Source organism: Notamacropus eugenii, chromosome 3 (assembly GCF_028372415.1).
Source record: "Notamacropus eugenii isolate mMacEug1 chromosome 3, mMacEug1.pri_v2, whole genome shotgun sequence".
NCBI lineage: Eukaryota > Metazoa > Chordata > Mammalia > Diprotodontia > Macropodidae > Notamacropus > Notamacropus eugenii.
Genome location: NC_092874.1, coordinates 381,370,464 through 381,384,098, shown reverse-complemented (window position 1 = coordinate 381,384,098; position 13,635 = coordinate 381,370,464). Strand labels below are relative to the sequence as shown.

At 41.1% G+C, this 13,635-nt stretch overlaps 1 protein-coding gene across 2 annotated transcripts in view; it reads left to right on the top strand.

The window, feature by feature from the left end:
• SLC29A4 (solute carrier family 29 member 4) overlaps nucleotides 1-13,635 on the top strand; it is a 57,997-nt gene that overhangs the window by 14,159 nt on the left and 30,203 nt on the right. For both annotated transcript variants that reach the window (XM_072597662.1, XM_072597661.1), the window contains exons 2-3: nucleotides 1,040-1,212; nucleotides 5,369-5,500. In XM_072597662.1, the coding sequence (XP_072453763.1) occupies nucleotides 1,050-1,212; nucleotides 5,369-5,500 (295 nt within the window). In that variant the 5' untranslated portion in view covers nucleotides 1,040-1,049. The remainder of the gene's footprint in view (nucleotides 1-1,039; nucleotides 1,213-5,368; nucleotides 5,501-13,635) is intronic.

The following is a 13,635-nucleotide window of genomic DNA, read 5'->3' as shown; positions in this document are numbered from 1 at the left end:
TAATAGTAAAAATATTTACTTGGGAAATGAAATTTTTAAAGGTTTATGAAGCACTTTACATATTCTATCTTATTTGATCCTCACAATAATCTTATAAGATGGGTACTATTATTATCTACATTTTACAGATTTCCTTTTCTGTAACCTGAGGCTGAGAGAAAGATTAAGTGACTTGCCCAGTATCACATAGTTATTAAATTTCTGAGGTAGGATTTGAACTGCCTCTAAGTCCAACATTCTAGCCATTGTATAACCTAGCTGCCTCAAGAGACTTCTACGCTGTCACAATGAATAAACAATCATCTACCATGGTTAGTCCGGATGCTAGAGGATGGATTGAGTTCTAGGAGCCCTTTCTAGCTTTCCAGAATGTTTATGCTTCTAACTATGTTCTAAAAGTTATTAAATAGTGCATACTCTTACACTTTCACCCAGGCATACTACTACTAGGTCTATACCCCCAAAGATATCAAAGAAAGAGGACAGGACCCATAGGTACAAAAAATATTTTAATAGCTCTTTTTTCAGTGGCAAAGAATTGGAAAATAAGGAAGTTTCCATCATTGGGGAATGGTTGAATGAGTTATAGTTTCTCAGTGTGATGGAATACTGTTGTGCTATAAGAAATGATGAAGAGAATGGTTTCAGAGAAATATGAAGTGAGAAGAATCTGGAGAAAAATTTATATAATAACAACAATGATGTAAAGACAAACAACTTTGAAAGACTTAGGAACTCTGATCAACACAATGATCAGCCACAATTCCAAAGGACTCATGATGAAACATGCTACCACCTCCTGATAGAGAGGTGAATTCACAGTGTAGACTGAGGCATCATTTTTGTGAACGTGACCAAAGTAAGAATTGACTTTGCTTGACTATTCATGTTTATTGCAGGGGGGTTGTTGGGGTTTTTTCTTTATTTTTGTGGAGGGAGTGGGCAGAGGTGGATTTTCATTGATTAGAAAAATAAAATTTAATAACAAAAGAAGGAATTCTATGCTTTTTCCACACCTCATTCTCTTTTTTTTTTTCAGGGCAGTAGCCATGGGGTCAGTTGGGGGAGACCACTTCAAGGAGCTCAGTCCAGTAGTGACACCGGAAGGAAATGTGGTGATGAGCTTCAGTTTTGACAGCTACCAGCTAGAAGAAGAGGAGCTCCAAGCCAAAGGGAACCAAGCCAAAGGGGTCCTGACTTTTATGGAGCCAGGTAATAATAATGGGGAAGTAGCCTCCATAGGCTTCTGAAGAAAGGCTCAGGGGTGGAGTCTCCCCAGGAATGGAGGTAGAGTTGGCATCACCAAAGGGAACTCAACTGCAATGAGTTGGTTTAGGTGAAGCCCTGAGACAGGAATTAAATGACCCCTCAAGATTCCTTTATACTTCCAGGAGTCTTGGATTCTTCAGCCTTTCCTTTTGTCTCTCCTTCCCAACTGAGCCATCATCAGAAATATAGCATTCGACAAGCATTTACTAAGACGTACCTAGGTGATCTTGTGGATAGATTGCTGCACTTAGAGAGTCAGGAAGACTGGTCCTTCCTGGGAAAGAAACAGGGCTTCCCATGGGAATGGGAATGAAACTTGGATTCTCTAAGTTTCTCTTCTGACTTCTCTTCTGAAGACCTGTGGTTCAGACATGTGACTTCGCTTAGGCTTAGTCTGTGTAAGGTGAAGATGGTGACTGGTGTCTGATGTGCGAAACTCCTGACCAGTAATAAAACAAAGGACAAAAATAAAGAGAAAAGCATGAAACTCTGGAATTCTTAAATGAAAAGTGTTATTTAAATACTAAGTGTCACCATGGTACTGAGAGTGAACTGTATTTAATGTAACTCACACTAACCTTGGACTGAGAGGGTTCCAAGGGGCCACTGAGCCCATCCCCCTGCCTTCAGACAGGTCAATAGCTTAATTATAACCAGTGGCATAGACCTCACTAGACCTCAAGCGAAGGCAATGGGGAGGCAAGTGTAGGGCAGTGGATTGGTTTGAATTCTAGCTCTGCCACCTACAGACTGGAGACATGTCACATAACTTTTCTGGGTCTCAGTTTCCTTGCCTGTAAAACCAAGAGTCTGCACTGGATGATCTCTCAAAGAGTCCTGCTAGCTCTAATTTATGATCTTGTGAGGTTTCCCATGCCTTTTTGATCTTCTGTTCCAATGTCTCCATAAATTTTTCTGGGGATCTGGGGCTTTGGACTTGGAGTCAAGACCTAGAGGTTTAAAACCCAGCTCCGACAATTGCTATCTGTGATCCTTGGACAACTCACATAACCTCTTTGAGTCTTGGTTTCTTCATCTGTAAAATGGGGATAATATAACTTGTAATGCTGACCTCATAAGGTTATTGAAGGAAAAGTGGTTTGTATTCCTTGAAGTTCTACAAGAAAAGAAAGTAGCTATTGTTTTCTATAGGGCAGCTAGATGGTACAATGGAGTCAGAAAGACATGAGTTCAAATCCATCTTCAGAAACTTACTAGCTATACGACGTTGGGCAAGTTATTTAGCCCCAGTACACCTCAGTTTCCTTATCTATAAAATGGGGGTTAATAGTAGCACTCCCAGGTTTGTTGTGAGGATCAAATGAGATAATAATTGTATGGAATCTGGCACAGTGTTGGGCACATAGAATATATAACTGTATATATACGCACATGTATATGTATATACATGCACATATATACATACATACACATGTATACACATATATATACACATGTATGTGTTATAATATATGTGTATATACATATGTATACATACATATATATGTTAGCTATTATTATTTTATGGAGTAATACTGCTACCAAACTGGGCCCTTAATCTCTTAATACATCTGCATTCCTATCCCTGGGCTGTTCCCAAGTGCTCCTTTCACCCTCCAAAATATTTAATCCTCAGTTCCTCCTGCTGAAAATACAAGGAAAAAAGTCCCTTCTTTGCTCAACTGCTGGGAGGTTTTAATTAGTTGCCTCTTGGAGAGCTCTTGGGACACAGTGGAGATCATTTCCTATTTAGATCTGCACTATTTGACACCGCGATTAGGTCTCCTTAGTAACAAAGATAAAAACACTGTAGAGACAATGATGGGAAAACCACCTACCTGGTCAGTAAGCTCCCTTAAAGTGGGTAGCCCCAACCACTGGGTCAGAGGCAGAGCCAGCTGTATTGACATACTCAGTATCAGGCTTGGCCCTCCTGCCTGTTGCTCAGTATGGTTGTTCAGGTCTTGGCTGCCTCATACTAGGCAACTTTGATCCTTTGTACATCACCAGAGGGGTAATTATGCTTCCCACTGCTTACCCCCACTGCTCTCTGTCTACACCAAGAGAACTCTGGGATGCTAGCTATATTTATCCCTTAGTTCTCAGCTCAGATGCATTATTGATCCTCTGCCAGGCCCTGGGGGGCTTCCTGCTACACAGCCTCCCAACCTAGGACCCTGAGTGCCCTTTACTTACTCCCAAGCACCTCCCAACCTTTACTGGGACATGCCCAATTGGGATATTACCACATGCTCTTATTGGGAAAAGACTTTTCTTATTGGTTAAAAATTCAACATCTGGAATTCTAAAAATACCCCCTGGCAAGTGAGTGGCTGTTAGTGATTAAACAAGCCATTCTGATCTCAGTTCTGGATAAGAGTTATTCTTATGGAGAAACACTGCTCATCATCTCTAGAATGATAGAATCCCCATGAAACGGTGGTAGTAGGTTGGGTAAGTAATCTTGGTGAGCTGCCACAAAGCCAAATGGACGCTTAGCTGTTAGGCCCACGGTAGCATCTTTCTTCTACAGTTTGTCAATTCACTTTTGACCAGATAGGCATGAATGTGTTTATTTTACAGATGTGGAAAACAGAAATACTGACAAGTTGGCTTATTCCCCCTAAGCCCCTAGCATATGTGTTCTTCCCTTTGCCATATCCTGAATATACCAAGCTCATTTCATGTGAAATAGAGGGAAGAGAGGAGAGAGGGCTGGACTTGGAAGTCAGGATGCTTGGGTTTGAATCTAGCACTAAATAAACGTTACTCACTGTTTGATCAGGAGCAATCCACTTAACCTCTCCAGGACTCAGTTCTTTCATCTACAAAATGGTACACACGTCTCTAATCTTCTGGGATGCCCTCTATTCCCCCTTGCAAACCATAGAATTATAAAAGGGACCTCTGAGGTCATCTAATTCAACCTCTACCTTTTACAAATGAGGAAACTGAGGTCTCGTGAGGTTATGTCACACTGGTGGCAACAGAAATGGATTTGAATTCGGGTCCTCTGATTCGAAAGTCAGGATTGGCTCTCCAAATTCTCTACCTCTCTAAATTCTACCCCCTTTCCAAGCCCACCTCCTCCCCAAAGCTTCCATCAGTCTTCCTTTCTGAACTCTTCCAGTTCTTACACAGTATAATGTTTAATTACATGTGGTCTTCTACCATCCTATTTCATGTATACTGGTTTTCTTTCTAATTAGATTTTAAGAAACTTGAAGGCGAAGGTATGTTTCATTCTTCTTGTCTTGGCATGTCTGAAGGCATGTCTTGCCTTCAGAAAGTAGGAAAAAGCTGGGCATATAGTTGTATTCAGTAAAGTGCTGATTTAATAAACAAAAATAAGTTAATAGATCTACCCTAGTCAAATCACCTATAAAACCAAGAATTCTGGACTCATGGATTCTTAGCCCAGCATGCAACTGTGCATATATGTGTCTACATATATCCCTGTCTGTATACATGCACACATACCCTGAACTACCCCTCTCATCTCTCTCCTTGGACGTAAGCTGTCACAGGATGATAGAGCTGAAAGAGACTTTTACTCCTCTCTGGTCCAGTAGGTCTTCTGGGCCTTTATTTGACTGAAGGGGAAAAAAGAGGCCAACCAAAGAAAAAAGTTACACAGCTAAGATGGCAGGAGCTTAGATTTAGAACCATAAGAGACCTTAGAGACCATCAAGTTCAAAGCCTTCCCCCATTTTAGAGATGGAAGAACTGAGGTCCAGGGAGTTTGAGTGACTTGCTCAAGGTCATACAGTTAGTAAGTTTCTGAGGGAGAGTTTGAACTCAGGCCTTCCTGAGTCTGAGCCAAGTCCTCACTCTCTCTATAGCACATCCTAGCTATCTCATATTTTTCTTTGTGTATGGACAAGGTAACATTCCAGAGTATGGAGAGCCAAGTAAATCTGCCATCCAGGAACCAGAGTGATTTGGGTTTAAAAGCAAAACTGTTAGGCAATTTGAAAACCTGAAAACACTAAATAAACATAAACTGCTGTTAGTATAGCTGGTTTGCTCACTCGCCTCCAGGAATCAGTTCAATTGGGGTAGGAGCTTGACCTTCTCTCTCGTGTGTTTGGCATTTTAGTGACTGAGGAGCCTGAGCCTGATGACCAGTACCATGGGATATATTTTGCCATGCTGCTGGCTGGAGTGGGCTTTCTCCTGCCATACAATAGTTTCATTACAGATGTTGATTATCTGCACCACAAATACCCAGGTAAGTCCGGCCTCCTGGAGAAAAATGGGCCCCTCCCTTTCTTAGAGCCTAGGAGTTCTACACTGTGTGGGCAGGGGTCACATTGGAACTGGTTTCCAGGTGTCATCTCATCCATCCATCCATGGGGGGGAAGGGGTTTCAGACTGGCAGGGGCACATATGGGTTGGGTTGGCTTTATGCCATACCCCATTCAGCATCTACCTATGTTACTGCCATATGCTGGTGGGGACCAAATGATCAGGATGAGATGAGTCATAGAATTTCACAAGGGGAAGGTACCTTGGTGGACACTTGTAGAATACTAACCATGAAGTTAAAAGGTACTTTAGACAATGGCTCAGCCTTTGGTCCCTACCTGACTTGCTGTCATGAGACCCCAGCCAGAATGTGGTACACTAAAAATAATAGTGAACTTAGAGTCACAGGACTTTGTGATCTTGAGCAAGTCACTTAATCTCCATCAACCTCAGTTTCCCCATCTGGAAAATGAGGAGATTGGACTAGATGGCCTCTAAGGTCCCTTCTAGCTTGACAACCATGGTCTTCTGTATCACTGTGTACTGTGTGACCTTGGGAAAATTACTTAACCTCTCTGGGTCTCAGCTTCCTCTTCTATAAAATAAGGGATATCAGGAACTGAACAAGATTATGTCAAAGGTTCTTCAAGCTCCAGATCAATGATCCTTGACTAGCTTCATCAGCTTTAGCCCCTTGTATTCTTCTTTGTCCAAAGTTGAACCAATACAAAAGGTAACCATGATAGGCAGCTATCTGGGGCATAAAATGACATAGATACAATTTGGGATATTTCCTTTACAAGTGAACATATTTTATCATTAAAAAATTCTGTTGTCTCTAGCACATAACTATTTAATTTTTGATTTGTGGATACAACAATGAAAAACAACACAATTTCATCTCTGAAGGAGCTCACAATCTAATGGAGTGGGAGGTGGCAGTGATTTAACCATAGATTTAAAGCTGGAAAGGACCATAGAGGTCATCAAGTCCAACACCCTCATTTTACAGATGAGGAAACTGAGGCTGATAGAATTTAAGTGACTTACCTACGGTCACACAGTTAATAAGTATCTAAGTTGGAATTCAGACCCAGGTCTTCAGGACTCCAAATCCTGCATTCCATACACTATACCACAGGTGCACAAATAACTGTGATACGAGGTAGAGGCAAAAGAGAGATCCAGATAAACTACATTAAGAAAACTTGACAGGGAAAGATCTCCACCCAAGGGAGCCAGAGTGATTTGGGTTTAAAGCATGATCCTTAAAAAATAAATCTAGCTTGTAAACCCCAAGATATCTTGTGAGGTTCCAGTGATCAAAATACATTTTTCATATAAAATTTTTATATATTTTATATATTATATTTATTTAATATATTTTTTGTTTTATTTTAATATGTTTATTTATTTTATTAATATGTTATATGTATATAAAATTACTTCATAAAATAACATTTTATATTCCTCTGAGTGGGGCACTATGATTCCCTATGTGGACAGAGGAAGAGGAAGGAGGGAGAGGATGAAGGGAAGGAAGAAAGGAAGGAGGGAGGGACAGAGAAAGAAAGAAGGAAGGAAGGAAGAAAGGAGCTGTGTTGCCCAACTGGAACTGGACAGTTGGGTTCCCAGTGGCTCAACTACTACTCACAGATCATTGTTTGTCCTCCCTTCTTGAAGAGGACCATGACATCAAAAAAACAATGTCATGACTTGCAAGAGAATTGGATTTAAGTGAAGCAAGGCTGTGCAAAGTCACCAGCCTCACTTTCTCCCCCAGAGGCATCTGGGTCCAGTGAATAGAAATAAAGGGAAGGATGAAAAGGACATGATAGAGATAGGAATAGGGTTTGACAGTAGATTAGATATGAGGACTTAGAGAAGGATAAGAATGAAGACAACTTTGAGGTTTTGAGCTTAGGTGACTAGGAAGACAGTAGTAACATCAACAGAAATAGGGAAGTAGTGATGAGGAACAGATTTGAAGGGGAAAATAATTAGGAGTTGAGTTGTAGAAACATTGAGTTTGTGATGGAGCATTTAGGTGAAGATGTCCAACAAGCAGCTGCTGATGCCAACCTGGGATTCAGGAGAGAGACTGGAGCTGGCCATATAGTCAAATACACAGGACAGATCATTGTAACCTTGGGACAGGTGGAGGAAGATGAGCCAGTGAAGGAGACACACAAGGAGTAGGCAGACAAGTGGGAGGAGAACCCAGAGAGAATGGTGTCATTTGTCTCCATCAGTCAAATAATTTATTTCTCTGTCTCTGCAACTGAGACCATGGGTGCTGAGGAAAGGAACTGGGCTTAGGACTGGTGAGAATCAATTTCTTTCAAGGTCTAGATAGAAACTATTGACCAAGAAGGAAAAGCGTCAGAACTGTTTTAGCTCCTGAATCCTGTGATTTTTTGGTTTGGGTTCTGGATACTCAGCTAGGTGGTGCAGTGGATAGAGTGCCAGGTCCAGAGTCAGGAAGAATCATCTTTCTGAGTTCAAATCTAGCCTCAGACACTACTTGTGTGACCAGGGGCAAGTCACTTAACCCTGTTTGCCTCAGTTTCCTCATCAGTAAAATGAGCTGGAGAAATGGCAAACCACAAAAGAAAACCCCAAATGGGGTCACAAAGAATTGGAAATGACTGAACAATTGACCTGAAGGCCCAGAAATGCTGCCCTCCTGTTTGCTGGGATGAGGATATGAAAATGTAGGTCATTTGGCATGTAAGTCTATAAGACAGGGAAGTTTACAGATTATCACTGGTTAATGTATTCAGGAGGGACAGCCTAAAATGACAAAAACTTTATAAATTAGCAAGCCCACGCAGGCACAGAAGAAAAAAAAAAAAGACTTCTCCAAGCTACTCATTATGTAGATAATAAAGATGGTGGGCATCTTTACTGTCATCCATTTCTCTGGGAAGAGCGCTTTCTGTTAAATATCACCAGTTAGCTCTACAGCTGAAGAATAGTAAGAACTCACATTTATATGGCATTTCAAATAGTTCAGGTGACTGGAGGGTAGAATCAGGGAGGGCAAGGTCATGGTTTAGTTTCTCCAAGAGGCTCAAGTAGTTTTGCTTTGCTATCTTGAATCTTGTCCTGTGCCTTTGGTCCTGAAAAGAACAGAGTGACAGACTGGAAGGGGTTAGGGCAAACCCATCACCAGGATTAAGAATCCAGTTCATAGCAACCAGCAGTGTAGTGGTAGTTCTTGGGGGGTCCATTTCTATCCCCAGCACTGAGCTGCTCAGAAGCAGATGGAGAAACAAATAATTCATTTGATCTAGACAAATAACACTGTTGTCTCTGGGTTCACTTCCGACCTGTCTGACTGATCCTTCTCTGTCTCCTTCATTGGCTCACCTTCCTCTTCCTGTTCCATGGTTACAGTGATAAGAGATGTAAAGTGATGAAATTGGATCATTTTTTAAAACAAACCAGGATATGTCCATTCAGGTGAAAGCCACCTTGGGAGACTCTTATGCATTCATTCCAGTGGAAGGGTATCATTGCTTAAACCATTTGGGGAACCACTCATTGAGAAAAGTGACCAAAGTCAGCTTACAAGCTACATGTGGCTGTCACTCTCTTTATTTTATAGTCAAGTTTTGTTTGCCACATCTCCTTCTCCAAACAGTCTCATATTCCTACCTACCCCCCCATATTAGTCACCAGAATGAACTTTGAATGACTGGGTTGTTTCCAAAAATCAAATCTATCCTCAAAACTTGAGGCTTTGCCACCACTGAGGATATTGCAAAAAGTGGCAAGTAGGTGGCAGAGTGGATAGTGTGCTAGACTTGGAGTCAAGAAGTAAGTTTAAATCCTCACTTAGACATTTGTTAATTGTATGAACCTTGGGCAAGTCTCTTAACCTTGGTCAGACAAACACTGGAAGGTCTATGGAAAAAACAGATACATTAATGCTTTGTTTATGGATCTGTGAACTGGTCCAGCCATTCTGAAAAGCAATTTGGAACTATGCCCTAAGAGTGATGAACTATGCATACCCCTTTGACCCAGGGATACCATTCCTAGATCAATATCCTCAAAAAGATCAAAGAAAGAAGAATATTTTTGTATTTGTATGTACAAAAACAATCAGATCTTTTTGTGGTATCAAAGAACTGGAAAATGAGAAGATGCCAATCAATTGGGGAATGGCTAAATGAATTATGATTTATAAATGTGCTGGAATAGTACTGTGTTATAAGAAGTGATGAAGGGAATGGTTTCAGAGAAACATAAAAAGACTTGTAAGAACTGATGCAAAGGGATGTGAGAAGAACCAAAAAAACAATTTACACAATAATAACAATATTGTAAAGACAAACAACTTTGAGAGTCTTAGGAACTCTGATCAATGTAATGACCAGCAGCTGTTCTAGAAGACTCATGATGAAACTTGCTGCCTACATCCTGAGAGAGAGGTGATGGACTCAGAGTGTGAGTGAGACAGGTTTTTTTAAGACATGGCCAATGAGGGCATTTGTTCTGTTTGCTTATTTGTAACAGAGGTTTTGTTTTTCTTGCTTTCTCAAAGGGGATTAAGGAGAGAGAGATGGAAGAAAGAGAAGGAAGATGTTCATTGATTGAAAAAACTAAAATTTAATTTTAAAAAAGAGGAAGGTAATTAAGGTGTCCAGAGGACTGACAGCTCTACTATATGAAGATTTCTTAAAAGAAATGAGAATGTATAGCCTGGAGAAAAGGGAACTTGGATGTGTTGGGGGTAGGAATTTGATAGTTGTCTTCACATATTTGAAGGACTGTCATGTAGGAGGAGGATTCTACTTTTCTATTTGGTTCAAGTAGGATGCCATGGCTTTAAATCACAGAGTGAAAGTTTTCAGATAGGTATAAAGAAAAATTTCTAATAATTAAAGCTATCTCAAAATAGAGTAGATTGCCTCAAGAGGTAGTGAGCTCCCCATCAATAGAGATCTTCAAGAAGAGGTTGGGCAACTTTTCCACTGGGTTATCACAGAGAGTATTTCTACGCACTTGGTGACCTTTGAAGTCCCTTCTAGTCCTGCTAGTCTATGAAACCTTGTTCAGATGACTAATTTCTGGTCTGGAAGGTGAAAAAGTCCCAGTTTCATGACTTTCTATGACGGACAATTCAGAGTCCTTTTATAATCAATTACTAAATTTCCCCTTATGTTTCTAACATAACTGGCTGGGGTCAGTTATGTTAAGTGCCATGTGTGACAGTTGTGGCAGGAAGATCTGAGTTCAAATCCTCACTCAGATACTTATAACATGTGTGACCTTAGACAAATCACTTAACTATTTCATGTCTCGTTTTCTTCACTTATAAAATGAGGGCATTGGACTCAGTGGCCTCTAATGTCCCTCATAGTTCTAAATCTAGGCTCCTGTGATTCTCTGATCCTAAGCATGAAGCTGGTGAAAAGTTAGTGTAAGCTATTCCCAGGCTACTGCTAATGTCTATTCCAGGCTCTCTGCAAAGAGCCCCTAAGCTATGACTGATGCTGTTGAGTTGTGTCCAACTCTTCAAGATCCCAGTTGGGGTTTTCTTGGAAAAGATACTGGACTAGTTTGCCATTTCCTTCTCCAGCTCATTTTACAGATGAGGAAATTGGAACACATAGGGTGAAGTGACTTGCCCAGGGTCACACAGCTAGTATGTATGAGGCCAGATTTGAACTCAGGGAGATGAATCTTCCAGGTCTGGCACTCCATCCACTGTAAGGGATGCTGGGAAGAAGATTGGGTCATAACTGGACCTAGACTTAACCACCACTACTCTGCCCCCTTCAGCATGAAAAAAGCTTTAGTTGTTTCTTTGTTGACAAGAGTGCAAGGGTCATAGAATCTTAGAGATGACCTGTAGTGTTGGCAAACTTTCTACCCCCTTTAGGTAAGAAAATAGTTAAGAAGCCAGTCTCTCCAATCAACCAACAGACACTCATTAAGTACCTGCTATGTGCCAGGCACTGCACTAAACTCTGGAGATACAAAGACAAAAATGCAACATAGCTACCCGGAGAAGCCCACATTCTATTGAGGAAACAACATGTGTGCATATAAGGAAATGAAATCTAAATACGAAGTAAATGCAAAGTAATTTCAAGGCTGGACACTAGGGCTGGGGCAGTCAAGATAGTGGCATTTGATCTGAGTTTTGAAGGAAATGAGAGATTCCAAGAAGTAGAGGTGAATATGGAGAGCATTCCAGGCATAAGGTTCAGCCCATATAAATGGATGGAATTAGGAGATGGAATGTTGTGCCTGGAGAATAGTCAGATTTGTAGTAGGCGGATTTAGCTGGAGTGAGGAGTGTGGGAGTGGGAGTTATGTCTAAGAAGTCTGGAGAGATAAGCTAGAGGCAGATTGTGAAAGGCTTTGAATGCCAAACAGAGGCATTTGTACGTGATCCTAGAGGCAAAAAGGAGCCATTGACGTTTATTGAGCAGGGGAGTGAGTGACATGGAGAGATTTGTGCTTCAGGAATATCACTTGGCAGCTTTGTATGGTTTGTATGGTTTGGAGTAGGGAGAGACCAGTTAGGAAACAATTGTAATAATCTGGGTAAGAGGTGATGAGGGTCTGAATGAGGGTAGTGTCTCTGTGGGTGGAGAAAATGGGACAGATGCAAATGAGGTGGCAGTGAAATTGATAGGATTTAAGTCACTAATTGAACAAAGATAGTGAGGATGACTCTGAGATTGGAAAAAGGGCTGACTAGCTAGATGATGGTTTCCTCAGTAGAAAACAGAATATCAGGAAGGGGAGTAGGCTTGGTGGGGATTGGGGAATTGGGATGGAAAACATCAAAATGGGGGAAATGAGAAGGACAGAGATGCAGAGTTTTGAGAATTTCAATTAACTGTTCCACCCACTGCTGATCATGAAGAATGGTTTCTGAAAAACAAAATGAGACGATAGGATCATTGTGGGTAATTCAATGTTCTTTCCCACTTCCCATATCCCTAACTAATTGGGTGTTTGAGGGAAACGCGTCAGTAAAAAGATTGGGAAAGTGGTAAGGTCATGACAGATAGCAAGGTGTGGTGGATAAAGTACTGAACTTGAAATTAGAAAGATGTGAATTGGAATCTGACCTCAGACACTTATTAGCTGTGTAACCCAGAGCTTAACCTCTCCAGGTCTCGTTTCTTCAACTGAATGATGAGGTTGGGGGTGGGAATTGATGATTTCTAGTGTTCTCTTTAGTTCTAACGCTATGATCCTAAGAATAATTCATATTTATAAAGTGCTTTAAGGATTACAAAATGTTTCTCTCACAAGAATCCTATGAGTTGAGTAATACAAGTATGATAATCCCCTTTTTATGAATGAGGAAACCGCCTCTGAGAGGTCAAGTCACACGATCATATAGAAAAGGCGTTATTTGTGCCCAAGTCTTTTGAGAACAGTGGACAACTTGGTGGTGCACCAGAGCCTGGAGTCAGGAAGACTAGAGTTAAATCTGGCCTCTGACATTTACTAACTATGTGACCTTGGGCAAGTTACTTCACCCTTTTTGAGTTTCCTCATCTGTAAAATGAATGGGAGAAGGAAATGGTAAAGCACTCCAGTGTCTGTTCCAAGAAAACCCCAAATGGAGTCACAAAGAGTCAGACACAACTGAACTGACTCAACAACAGCTTCCGAGTTCAAGTTCAGCACTCTGTCCATTACATGATACTATTTACTCTCTATGTTTCCTTCCCCATACCCACTAACTGCTTAGTCAGAGAAATTTCAAAGACTTGGAGAATTTCCCTCATCTCAGGAAAGACAGGCCATTCTGTCACTCACCAACTGCTACTTCTTGACTATCTAAATGTAAGCTCCACTGTCTGAGAGAGATGTGGTCCTAACCTGACTCTTCCTCATCTAAATGGTCTAGTGAGCAATCATCATGATGAATATCTGGTCACTGGATCCAGATGGCTCAGGAGGAGAAAGTGAGGCTGGTGACCTTGCACAGCCCTCACTCACTCAAAACAAAGTCAAGTGCAAGTCATGTCATCATTTCTCTGATGTCATGGTCTTCTTCGGAAATGAAGGATGAACACAACAACTGAGCAGTGAGACCAGGGGGTCAGAAGGAAAAATGGCCTGTGTTTGATGAGGAGC